A 12,947-nucleotide genomic window follows, 5' to 3' on the forward strand; every position below is an offset into this window, starting at 1 on the left:
ACAATAGTAGAAACAGGCATAATTGATTCATCAGCAGAATTATTAAAAAAAAAATTTCTATCTATATAATTTCCTTGAATCTTTCTATTATAATGTTTCTTCAAAAAATTAATAAAATAATAACATTTAACAAATTAATACAGACATGTTTGGTAAGTGAATCAGATTTTAGTTCATACACTCCAAACGATTGAGATTTTAACCCACCAAACAAGAATGGATTAAAATGGATTGAAATTTTTTTCTATCCGAATGCGTATTTTATATAAATAGCAAATACTTTTTTTGGATTCAATTGGATTCAATTAGATGCAATTAGATTCAATTGGATGCAATTGGGTTGAAAAACTGCATTTCCTAAAAATTCAAAATTTTAAATTGAACAATATTCACAATTGTGTTTTTGTGCACAAAAAAAGCTAATATTATTTTTAGATTGAAAGACATAGAGATGCTCCATACAATTCCTATAAATACATTAAGGATTGAAAAGCATTCATTTTAACATTCGTGAATATTTCTGAAAATCTGAATCCATTTCAATTCATTTCAATCCATTCTTGTTTGCTAGGAAATATTCATTCACTGTCTAAAAGAGCGTGTATGTGTATGCACATACATGTCGCATCTGTATTAGTATGTATACACCTGTTGCTTCCCTTCGACCTGATTTCCAACGTTACGTGATCCGAAACTTAATCTAATGTTTCGTAACGTTTTGTAAAAGCACGTATCGTAGAGACATCGAATTTACGAGTCGCGTTTGCGTAATCGTAATTATCATAAATTCTCCGTCTCTTTTATAATTTGAAAGAAACGGTGGATTTCGCCGTTCGAATCTCGGTCCATGAAAATCCGTCAATTCACAAATGGCCGACGTCGGCATTCACGATAATCACGATGCGTTTTCTCGCCGCCAAGAAATTCGAATGACAAAATGGCGCCGCGAAGGAAGAGCATTCAAACGTCGCGCAGGTCGTTGAACAATGTCTGCTACAAGGAGAACAATTATTTGTGCTGCCTGAACGACTATCAGACGAGGGTTCGCAGGCGGGAGAGTCTTAGATATGCCAGAAGTCACGCGGTGAGTTCAGATCGACGGATCGCCCAGGATGTCATGATCTCGTGACCGGCGTATCCGTTATGACTTGTCTTTAAAAAATCACTTTGCGTTTTGCCTCGTGGAAATTTTCCTAATTCGATACTCGCAAGTTCAACAGATGACTTAGATTCTTTCCTGAAACTCGCTACTCGTCCTAAAAACGTGTTTGACGAACAAGTGATATGATTAATAGGTTATGCTTGGCGGATTTACGTGGATTTACGAGACACCCTGTATTTCTATATTCCAAAAAATTACTATAAAATTATAATGGTGTCAAAATTAATGTCATTCACGTAAGATCCTCGACCAAAAAGAAATGCAATTGTAGTATTTTTACGATAGGTTTGTTTTTTTTATTCCTATTCTAGACTGCATTCTAGAATTCTTTTTCGCTTATGTTATGTACCGAACATATATATATATATATATATATATATATATTTCATTTTAAGTGCAATTAAAGAGTGTATCAGTTCAGCTGTAAAAACAGACCTTTTATATCTCAGTATCTCAATATTTGAAAAAATGTATAAATGTATAATTGAACATTTTTCCAATATAAATTGATAGCTACAGAACACTATTATTTATTACATCACTGTGTCAATATAAATACAAAATAACCACGTGGTTATTATGGACAATGAAGCAACTAACAACTGTAAATAATAAGTGTTCATATTGCTTGTACTTTTTGCATTCGAACTTTCTCTCTCTCTCTCTCTCTCTCTCTCTCTCTCTCTCTCTCTCTCTCTCTCTCTCTCTCACTCTCTTCAACGCTCTAATAGATTTCGTTTTAAATGCAAAATTTTCAAGAATTTTAAGAAACATAAATAAACCTAATAACGTTTGACGAGAAGCGAGATGAGACACAATGAAGCACAACAAGTATTATTTGATACATTTGTAACGCTTCAGTAAGCAGCGTTGCTGTATCGTATAGATAATTAGTTGATAATTGCTGTAACCACGCGCGACAAAACGTAAAAGTCAGCGGATGCTGTCTGCGTGGGCGATCCTCTTCTTCTCCCTCTACTCGCCCCGCTCTCTCATTCAATCTATTGTCGGTAGCGCCGGTGGTCTCCCCTCTCCCCTCTCCCCTCTCGCCAGTCGTCCTGGCAGATTTTGCCGCGTGTGGTGTGGTGCGTTGGTGCGTAGCGCTGTGGTGCGTCTGTTGATGCTTACACAGTGCCGAACAGCCGAATGGTCGAGCGTCATTCAGTATTAGTCGGCTTCTCCTGGAGACCCGGACGGTTCTCCTCTCGCCTCTTTTTCTCCCTCTTAATTTTTCCCTCCGCGACGCTAGATATTCATTTCTCACGTCAGCAGATTATTTTTGTTCGATTAATCTTTTAATTACCGTGTGCGCGATCTCCGTCTCTAGTCCGATCTAGTCGTGCGGCAAGCGGTTAATTTTGTTAAATCTCATCATCAATTGTCGCTCTTTTTGCATGACAATTCTGGACCCCACGTGGCGTGGAGAATACCCTCATTGTTCGAAAAATCAACGGAGGATCCGTGAAACCGAAACGTGAAAGTGAACAAGGAAGAAGAAGACGTCCCGCTACTTTTTCCACTCGATGGTGGTGGATCACAGCGTAGACTATTGGGCGTAGACGACCTACCACCGGAAACGGGAAAGAGTAAATTTGATGGTGAAGCGGGCAACAAGGCGAGCGAGTTGAGACTTTGAGAGGCAAGAACGGCGTGTCTCTTGTTTGTCGCATCGCGCGGAGGCGCAATGCCGTCACGGCTTATTTTGTAGCTAACGGAAAAACGTAGGATGACCGGATCTAAACCACGTCGTCGTACGTGATCGCTCTTGGCGCGACACTTGTCGCGTTCGTATTTGAAGAAGAGAAGAGGTCGAGCTAACACAGAAGGTTTTAATAGCGTGATAAATATTTTTCGTCGTTCTGTCTAAAATTTAGAGGTCAGAGAATTTACAGAAAGTTCGTGTACCGAACGGCAGAAGTGGACGGAGTATTTTAGAGGAAAGAGGCGTCTCTTCGTCTACCTTGACTCCAATCTTTCGAGGGAAAAAGCCGAAGATAGCCTTCTTTCTCCTTTTGTGTCCGTTTAAGACCTCGGGGTCAAGGCATCAGGGAATAAACCAGCAAGACTGCTCCGTGCAAAATTGTTCGCTATCTGACGGCATTATACACCGTGAAATTATATCTTTGGGAGAGGCGGAAGCATAATCTTGGACCATGATTGTCGATCTGCGACGATGCACCTTCGGTATCGATCTCGTTTGCAAGTCGTCGGAATTGAAATAGTCCTGGTGTATTCGATCAGTGGGTCGACACACAAATCAAACGAAGAGTAGCAACGTATCGACAAAAAAAGAAGAAAAACATAAAAAGATGAACTCCTGCTTTCCACATTTGGCGATATTGAATCCGCGGAATGCGAACAAATCGAGGGACCGGCTCAACGATGAGTGTAACGTCGTAAACGTCGAGGACATCCGGATGCGATCGAGGACTCCGACGTTATCGGGAAAGAATGACATTTTCCAAGACTTGGATTTGTATTACGTTCGACAGATCGCACGAAACTCCAAGGTAGGATCGCGATTAATGTTACTATTAATGTTCGATGACTCCGAAAATTCATTGCTGATTGTTTCACTGAGGACGAGAGATATCGTGTCTCTAAAAATACAGCAAAACGTTCTTTTTGTTTTCGAATCTTACGAATTGTTTACAACAAATGATTATTACAGATTATTTCGGTCAAGCTGCGAGTAACATGACAATAAAGCTCGAAAAATAGTGCTCCAATGAGAGAAAAATGTTTTGTATTTATGACTATAATTGCGTGGTAAAATAATTATGATTAAAAGCTCCACTTTTATAATTACTATGTTGTAACATTAGTAATAATAATTAGTTCTACATGTTAAAAAATAATCATAATCATTTTGGATGCCAAAATATATTTCTTGATAAATGTAGAAAATAAATATTATCATTACGTGTAGAAATAAATATTATTATTACATGTGAAAAATAAATATTATTATTATTATATATTAGAGAATAATATAACTACATAAGAGCTTCTAATCACAATTTTACAATACAATTCGGTATAATTATAAATATGACGAAACACTTTTCTTTCATCGTGCAATATGTCGGAGAGAATTATTAACTTTTTATTGCTAAACACATGGAAAGAAAAATCCGATTAGAGAAAGAGAGAGCAAATTATATAGCAATTATGTCGGTTGAATTGGTCGCCGATTAAGTTGATCGGTACTTAGTCAAAGTCACCCTTGAATGTTTAATTCACGTCAAATATGTGCGAAGGGGAGTTGAGTTATTGTACGTGAGTGGCTGCCAACATTTCCTCGCGTTCGTTGTTCGTATTTTTAGACGTCGCATGTGGACATCACTTCGGTCAGACATACGGATGGTGAACGTTGTGAACAGATTTAAAATCTCAATCTCGAAATCAACGGATACAATTTGCACAGCAAATAGATAGTCTTGATGAACATTTTATGATGTATCAAATATTTATTACTCATTTCTATTACCTATATATCTCTTACCGATTCATTACCGATCTAATACCCATTGGTTTTACGATTCGCGGACATGAAGTTGTTGCATCTTCAGCAGATTCGTGCGTGAAAGGAAGATGAACGGGCGTCGCGTGCAGTGACCATTACAAGCACACAGGGTATTGGATTTCTGGTGACTATTTTCGGCAGACAAGCAGTCGGGAAAGTGCCGACGACGCGGGAGAAAGCGATATTAAGAGGGAAACACGTAGGAACATGAGGGACAACAACGAGGGATCGAAGGAAACTGAAATGAAATTACGTACATACAAACAGAACATACAACTGAAGAATGTTTCGTGCTTTGTTCACGTCGACGACGCGTACTTAGGTGTATTCATAATCGGATCTTATATTTGAGACCGTCTTAAGTACAGTTTGAAGAAGTTTCATGAACCAATCGGAAGGCTGCATTAGTGTCTTAAGAGGAGCGACGGCTGAATTTGATCGATGTCGATAAAACAGATTTTTAATTCCAAATGAAATATTACGTACAAGAAAATGTTACATACATTAATTAAAACATTATGTACATTAAGCAAAATCATTAAGTAAAACGTTACGTACGTTTCTTGCTCTGCTGTATTCTATATATCATTTGAATGTGAGATTATGATACTCTTATAAATTATTATTATTACGGAAAAGTATTTTTTGTTTGGATATATGCTTGCATTCATTTATATATATCTCGTAAAAAAAATGAAAATTTTTCTCATAATTTTTATACGAATTGGAACATTTTTCAGGAATACTCAGAAATATTCGGAAAGTTTACATCTTCTTTCAGAACTTCTCATACAAGTGAATTCTGAAATATTTTGAAATTTTTCATTCTATAATTTTTAAAAAGTATTTTAAAATTTTTTAGATTTTATAACATTCCATCATAAATTATACTTACAAAAAATCTTAAAAATCTTACGATATTTCAAAATTAACATATATGAAAAATTCTGAGAAAAGATGTAGATTTTCTGAGAAATGTTTCAATTAAAAAATGTGAGAAAGTTATAAAATTATAGAGAAATTCTGATAAATTATATAGAAATTCTAAAAAATTATATGAAAAATTCTGAGAAAAATTTTCACCAGGGATGTAACGAAAGAACCTACACGATTACAGAAAACTAATTTATAATTTTTTTTTGTGGATTTTCATACCGGTTTGGACTTTTCCGAAGATATTTACGTTTTTTTCTTTCATTCTGAAGGATTTTGTATTCTGTGTAAGGAAAACGATATTATTTGAGAAATACGAAGTAACGCTCCGTTGGTAACTCCAGCATCCCCTTAAAACATTACTTAACGGTCTCGAAATAAGAACAGACTATGAATACTGTCCTTAATGTGTTCTGCGCGCGATGTAGTGTGCTCAAGGAAAAAATCCTGAGGGAAAAATCGAGAGAGAGAATACACCCGCACGCATAAATTGTATTACATCATATATTTACGTGAACTCGTTCGTCGCACGGCGCGCTTCGAGTTTCATCAAGACTCGTTACAGCACTGGCGACAGAGGTCAGGGATTAAATGTGGTCGCGGTTGCCCTTGCGTCGTTGCAAAATTCCTATCCGAGACGACGGAATATACGTGGATATATTCTTGATAGACTGCATCGCGGACCATACCGAGCATAAGGATGTGTCATGATAACGTTAGCGGAATACGAAATCGCTCGATGCGTGCAATGAATCATCTCTCGCATTATTGATTTTACTGATGCGTGCGTTATTTTCGGATCATACGCTTCATTCGGACATCACAGGGAATTAACAGATGTGTGTTAATAATGCGACGAGAGAAAAATCTCAGGAAAGGAAGATTTGACATTTAATGCATCTTACATAATGTAGATATGTTGAACATTTTCTATAAGAGAGATATATAAAAATAATAAATATAAATGTGAAGGCTATAGGAGTCAACGCTGGTTGTAAATATAATATTTTAATAATACATTAATACAAAAAATTGTAACATTTGAATTCAATTTTGAGTCATCTTGAGCCTACACCTCTTAAATATAACATTGCATTGCAAATCAATATTCAAATTTCTTGAATGTGGTCGTCATAGAGCAAACGTGAGACCGTATTCCAATATTAGTAAATGTCCAATAAGAGAGAGAGAGAGAGAGAGAGAGAGAGAGAGAGAGAGAGAGAGAGAGAGAGAGAGAGAGAGAGAGAGAGAGAGAGAGAGAGGAGAGAGTTTCAAAGCTGAATGGTTGTAAGAACTCAAGTTCACAAATCCAGAACGGCCACAACCAGTTAATAATCATTGTAAATGAAGTCAATAACTTCTTTCTCGTCACGCATTAAAATTTAAAAGATTGGACATTCTGGAATAACCAAAACACGTCTTGTCGATTTAACAAACAGTCAAATAATCAAGATATAATATTTAATATGATGACATAAGAGAAAAAATTGCAAAAATTAATTCTTCGAACGTAGGATTCTTCCTAGCACATTTCATAGGGACAAATGGTGATCTCGTGCAAGCCGACTATAAAACGTTAGCCATGGATCGATATCCCGTAATGTTAGCGTTGGTTTCCCAAGGGTAGGAAGGAGGAGCACACAAGCGAGCCAATTTGTCGAGGTGAACGTCACCCCTTCGTACATTCGCCCACTTCCTCGAAGAGTCGTTATTTCAGTCCGTTTCTGCGTTCTGCTACTTACTAGCCAGCGTCGCGAGAACCGCGCCGATTTATTTACGCTTTCGTGAAGTTTGTTTCTTGCCTTGAAGTGGAATTTCCATTCACCTGGCTCGTATCGTGCTCGATCGACTACGCAAACGCGACTGTGCTTTTTTACATGTCGAAATCTCAAAAACGAACGAGCGAGAAAACCACATTCTCTCAGGTTATTGTATTATATATGTATATTGAGAAAAATATCTGCCCCGAAATTGTTGAAATTCTGATTAACAATGGATGAATCAGAATTTTCTGAAATCTAGTTGAGATAACCGGACTTCTAATTGATATTTTTCTTAGTATATATACTGATATATACTACGTCGATATTAATTGTCTGAACAATACGTTATTACATCGGTGATTCTTCAGACTATTCTTAAAATTAGTGTGACAATATTAATATTAATCAATTAACGTAATTATTATTTCTGAAATTAATTAATTTATTTGAATATATATATATTCAAATAAATTAATTAATTTCAGAAATAATAATTACGTTAATTGATTAATATTAATATTAATATACATCTCAACACTCAGACCATAGTGGCGCTTCGAATTTTAAAAGTAATGTTATTTAACATAAAACGGTCTTGTTTCCTATCTTATTGTTAATCAATTAAATTAAATTAATTGTTAAAAACTCCTTTTATTAATACAATAATAATAAATATAAATGTGAAGACTATAAAAGGCAACGCTGATTGTAAACATACGTAATATTTTAATAATAAATTAATCCAAAAATTGGGACGTTTCAACTCAATTTTAAGTTGTCTTTAGCCTATATCTCTTAAACATAACGCTACTAATTTGAAATATTGCATCGCAATATCCAAATTTCTTGAATGTGATCGTCATGGAGCAAACATGAGACAACGAGCCGTATTCCACACAACATTAATGAATGTTGTCCAACAACAGAGAGAGTTTCAAAACTGAGTGATTATAAGAATTCAAGCTCACAAAAACCAGAACCAGTTAATAATCATTATAAATAATAATCATTGAAGTCAAACATTTTTTTTCGTCACACATTAAAATTTAAAAGATTGAATATTCCGGAATAACCAAAACATGTTTTGTCGGTTTAACAACAGTCAAGTTGTCTCACATTTGCTCCATAACGACATTCAGGAAATTTGAATATTTGATTTGCGATGCAATATTTCAAATTAGTAATATTTCAAATTATTAGGTGTTGGAATTAATTCGTAGCGTTTTTAATGAAAGAATGTTATTTATTTCACATGAGCATTAAAAAATACATTAATGAAAGTACTTCCCATCACTTGTAAAACGCTACGAATTAATTCCAACACCTAATATATTTAAGAGATATAGACTAAAGATGATTCAAAGTTGAAACATCCCAATTTTTGTATTAATTTATTATTAAAATATTACGCATGTTTATAATCAGCGTTGAATCCTATAGTCTTCACATTTATATTTATTATTTTTGTGTGCATTACAATATTAGTTTCACAATTCTAAACATAAATATAAATTATTAATGCCATAATGTATGTATAAAATAATTTTTAATACTTTAACAATAATTTGAAGAAATAATCGATGGAGGGACGCAGACAATTGTCCAGACAATTAGTTTCGTGATTATTTACATGCTTGTTTATAAAACATACACAATTTGAAAACCCTACAATTCTGAGATACCCTATTCGGAATCGCGGAGTTTTCAAATTGTACGCTTTACAAGTCGATCTATAGACATCTCAGGAAGACCGGTAAAATGAGTAAAACGATTCGTTCGCAAAATGTGTAAGACGTTTCGTTAGGTATGTAACCCGATGCCATGAACGCGTGATGGGGCTACGTGCTGGCCAACCACTCATTTTATCGCTGACACTTCGATTTTTCTTCGATCGTAACTATCGGTCGCTCCTTCCTTTTTTTTTTCTTTACATATTCAGCACCATGCGAGACACCGGTGCAAAATTATATTTCCTATAACCATATGCGAGTTGATGGTCTCTTGAAATAACTCTATTTAAAATTTAAATGATTATTCCGACGAGATTTTCTAAATCGATGATGCGCGAATTGATTGTTAAAATACCATGAATAATGTTGCAGGAGCATGACTTGGAGCAGAAGATCGAGGTGGAAATCAAGATGAGAGAAGGCTCGGCGAGACTTTTGGCGGCTGCAAAGCATCGCGCCCAGAGCTTAGAGGCCGCCAAAGCATTGCTTACATCTAACGAGAGGATGTCGGTTTACATGGCGGAATTGCAAAGCCGCCGCCGCGAATCTTCTAAACAATCCTGGTTCGTTCATACGCTTGTTTTGTCATAGAAATAATAAGAAGAGATATCCAATATATTTCCTATATATGACAATTTAGTAATATAATAGTAAAAGTAGAAGCTAAGAGCCAATTAGCAATTTTATTGCTAATATTTAGTATTTCATATTCAATATTTAGTATTTTTTAAATAACAAATGTTTCATCCTTATACTACGATCTTTTCAATATTGATCGTATAACTAAACACAAATTCTAATTTACATCATACAAGTAAAAACATTAAAACAGAATAAAAATTACAAGTTTAGTAAATTTATACAATTTAAATCATCTTGATTTGCTATCATTTCTTCATAGTTTATCTTATACAAATGAATATCAAATTAAAAGAGAGTTTATAATTTAGTAATAATTACGTCAACGCGTGTGTTTCCAGTATTTCTAGAAGTACGGGAAAGTTGTCAATCTCGGATCTTAGGATACCGTTAATGTGGAGAGACTCTGATCACTTCAAGAATCGCGGTGATCATCGTCGGTTCGCCGTATTTTGCTTAGCACGATTGGGTACAGAAATCCATGACACTTCCTTATTATGCCCCATTGATAGAGCTCATACGGATCTCAGCTTTCCCGATGTCTTATTATTGTAAGTTCCGATAATTAATCCTTTGAGACAAGAACAAGTTAAAGTTATTTGTAATCATGTTACTCAAAGAACATGCATAACAATTTTATAATTGTCAATTTTTGTGTCTATTTTCAGTAATAATGTGCCAGCCGAATTTGAGTTAATTTTAGAAATCTATAGCCATGTTTTGCAAGAAGACTTAAGTATCGCCAGCACGCCGAGAAGAATTAAAAAGACTATTCACTCGTCGATTTCGAAAACCGTCGGCAAGAAGCTCGCTGCTTCGCTTCGTGATGAATTCGGTTCTGCCAAATCGTGAGTTTCTGCTTTCATAAATATATAAATTAATTGAGCTTCATTCATAAATATTTTGACTTTTATATACTTTCTTTTCAGTGGACCGTACTTTGATTTAGTAGCTCGTGCTAAACTGACCTTAGACGACACGGATGATAATACTCACACGCACGACCTTGTTATTAATAGCATCGGTAAGTTGTGCGAGAGTTCGGCGAATTTCTCGAAATACTTATATCATGATTCTTTCTTCAGAGAACAAATATCACTCCCTGCCGCTTTTCGGTCACTTTTGCTGTCGATTGGCGGTACAGCCAGAATCCATTAATAAGGAAATGTGCATTGGTAATGTGAAAATTGATGATCAAGATTATTGGGCACGTCTGCAAGGATTTTATATAAAAATATGGGAATCAAAGAAGCATGCGGAAGAAGGTCAAAATCCGGAACACATAATATCTATTAATAAAGTTAGTTGACATTTTCTTATAGATCTCTTACATAATTGCACTGCGTTATTTCATTTAAATAATTTTTTCTATTATTTGTATAGAGAACAATCATTCAACTGTCCAAAACTTCCGGCAAAGAAATTCTGATAAATAATTCTGGCAACAGTGTGGAAAAGCTGTTGTCAATTAAATTCGAATCAAAAGAGGAAGCTCAAAAATGGTCAAAACTCTTATTGGTACACATCAATGATCATTCGAGGTGGAAACACGCCGCGGAAGTTATTCAAAGGGTGTCTAGCATTGAAAGCACGAGAAATTCCTTTATCAGTAATAAAAGACAGGGTTCCTTATACGACGAGACACCTTTAATAGGTAAAAAATGCACAAGTTATTATGTAATTCTAAATCTATAAAACGATACTTTGGAATCTATCGAAGTAATTAATTTATTAATTATTATCTCTTTATTGTAGAATCGATCCCGGATTATTCATCCACAAGACCTACTGTACAAACGATCTTTGATCTCACACCTAGTACTAGTCTAAGCAGTTGTAGTTCCACAAATAGCCTAACAAGTTTACGTTCACGTTCACTGAGTATCAGCGGCGTATTTAAACAAGGTGCCATCTCTTTAAAGCCACACTTAGTTAATAAAAAAACGTAACGATTTTATAATTCTTTTCAAGAAGAATCATAAAGCCGAGTAATTATTACGCGAGAATAAGCTAGAATTTTTCAATTTTGACCTGAGATGTATACACTAAAATACTTTAATTGATAACTGAGAAGGAAAGTTCAATTAAACATAATTTCTCGGTTTAAAAATACATTGTCAGTACTGAAAATCACGTTATATAATAAATTGTACGTATACAATAAACCCAACAAGTAGCGTAATATAAAAGGAACGGCCCGGAGGAACAGCTCGGTATCAGGCTATTCCTCGCCCTGATAAAGTGGATTGCAAGGTTCACGAAACGTTGGCATTCTAATAGCGTTTTTCATTGGCAGAACTAGTGCGTACTCGGTGCATATTAAAGCTATTGTACACTATTCTAATCTAAATGTGAAAGTAAGATTTCAATTGATAAAATGCCACTGTGTATTTTATCAAATAACACAATAAAATGTATCGAATATTTCGCGGTTTAATTCGTTTCTATATTTTTATTAAACGTGCATCTTTACGTCGATTTATATACAATGGCTTTAAAGTGCACTGAGCGTGCACTAGTTCTACCAAAAACGTTATAAAAATAGATCTGGATACGTAGAAAAAAACCCGTAAAACGCATCTTTATATACAAAGCATCCGTGAAAGCCTCAAGAATATTATACAATAAATTTTCAGTATTAACAGTGTATATATATCCAAAAATATACCTTAATGCACTCTGTATTAACCGAAGAGACTTTTATTGCAAGGAAGATTTTAATACGGCTGAAAATGTAATATGTATCGATTGATATATAAATTCAATATGAAAAACTTGATATTAGATATAGTTATACAGTACAAATGACATTGATTAAACTATTTCTTATTTTTCTCTTTTCTACTTTTATAATGCGAAATCTTATATATCGCTAAAAGTACAAGGATAGTACTATAGTACCCTATAATGTCTTATTATAATGCGTTTAAGAGTTTAGAAAATATATGAGCATTGCAATATTTAGTATGGCTGTAAGAAGATATGCATATATATTTATATATATATATATATATGGTATATATTTAATGTAATAATAATAATATATAACTATATATAGTTACCTAAATACAATGTACTTTTTCAAAAACCTTGCAATTTTTGAATATACTTGGAAAGATTTCAACGCAGTTTATTGCAATATTACTTTTTTGTGTATACGATAAAAGATATTTTTAATGAAAATATCTTTTATC

General features: G+C 34.5%; 1 protein-coding gene across 4 annotated transcripts; it reads left to right on the forward strand.

The window, feature by feature from the left end:
* Positions 1 to 895: 895 nt before the first annotated feature.
* On the forward strand, positions 896 to 12,862 carry LOC105143923 (rhotekin). Of its 4 annotated transcripts, none has more exons than XM_011052508.2 (8): positions 896 to 1,084; positions 9,487 to 9,677; positions 10,095 to 10,304; positions 10,422 to 10,601; positions 10,683 to 10,777; positions 10,839 to 11,053; positions 11,137 to 11,407; positions 11,509 to 12,862. In XM_011052508.2, the coding sequence occupies exons 1-8, from the start codon at positions 938 to 940 to the stop codon at positions 11,700 to 11,702; spliced, it is 1,503 nt and encodes a 500-aa protein (XP_011050810.1). In that variant the 5' UTR covers positions 896 to 937; the 3' UTR covers positions 11,703 to 12,862. The 4 variants fall into 4 exon arrangements, with proteins under 4 accessions (XP_011050810.1, XP_011050808.1, XP_087270581.1 ...); XM_011052506.2 differs by lacking the exon at positions 896 to 1,084 and adding an exon at positions 1,644 to 3,672; XM_087414455.1 differs by lacking the exon at positions 896 to 1,084 and adding an exon at positions 5,807 to 7,283.
* The last annotated feature ends 85 nt before the right edge of the window (positions 12,863 to 12,947 follow it).

The sequence above is a fragment of the Acromyrmex echinatior genome, chromosome 16 (genome assembly GCF_024713525.1).
Source record: "Acromyrmex echinatior isolate Ae372 chromosome 16, ASM2471352v2, whole genome shotgun sequence".
NCBI classification, from domain to species: Eukaryota; Metazoa; Arthropoda; class Insecta; order Hymenoptera; family Formicidae; genus Acromyrmex; species Acromyrmex echinatior.

What these genes read in the sequence shown, in the direction of transcription:
- LOC105143923 (XM_011052506.2), top strand. Translation starts at nt 3,472, where the DNA reads ATGAACTCCTGCTTTCCACATTTGGCGATATTGAATCCGCGGAATGCG. An exon ending in GAATCTTCTAAACAATCCTG is followed by an intron (nt 9,678 to 10,094) that starts GTTCGTTCATAC and finishes GTGTGTTTCCAG; the next exon opens with TATTTCTAGAAGTACGGGAA. An exon ending in CGACGAGACACCTTTAATAG is followed by an intron (nt 11,408 to 11,508) that starts GTAAAAAATGCA and finishes TCTTTATTGTAG; the next exon opens with AATCGATCCCGGATTATTCA.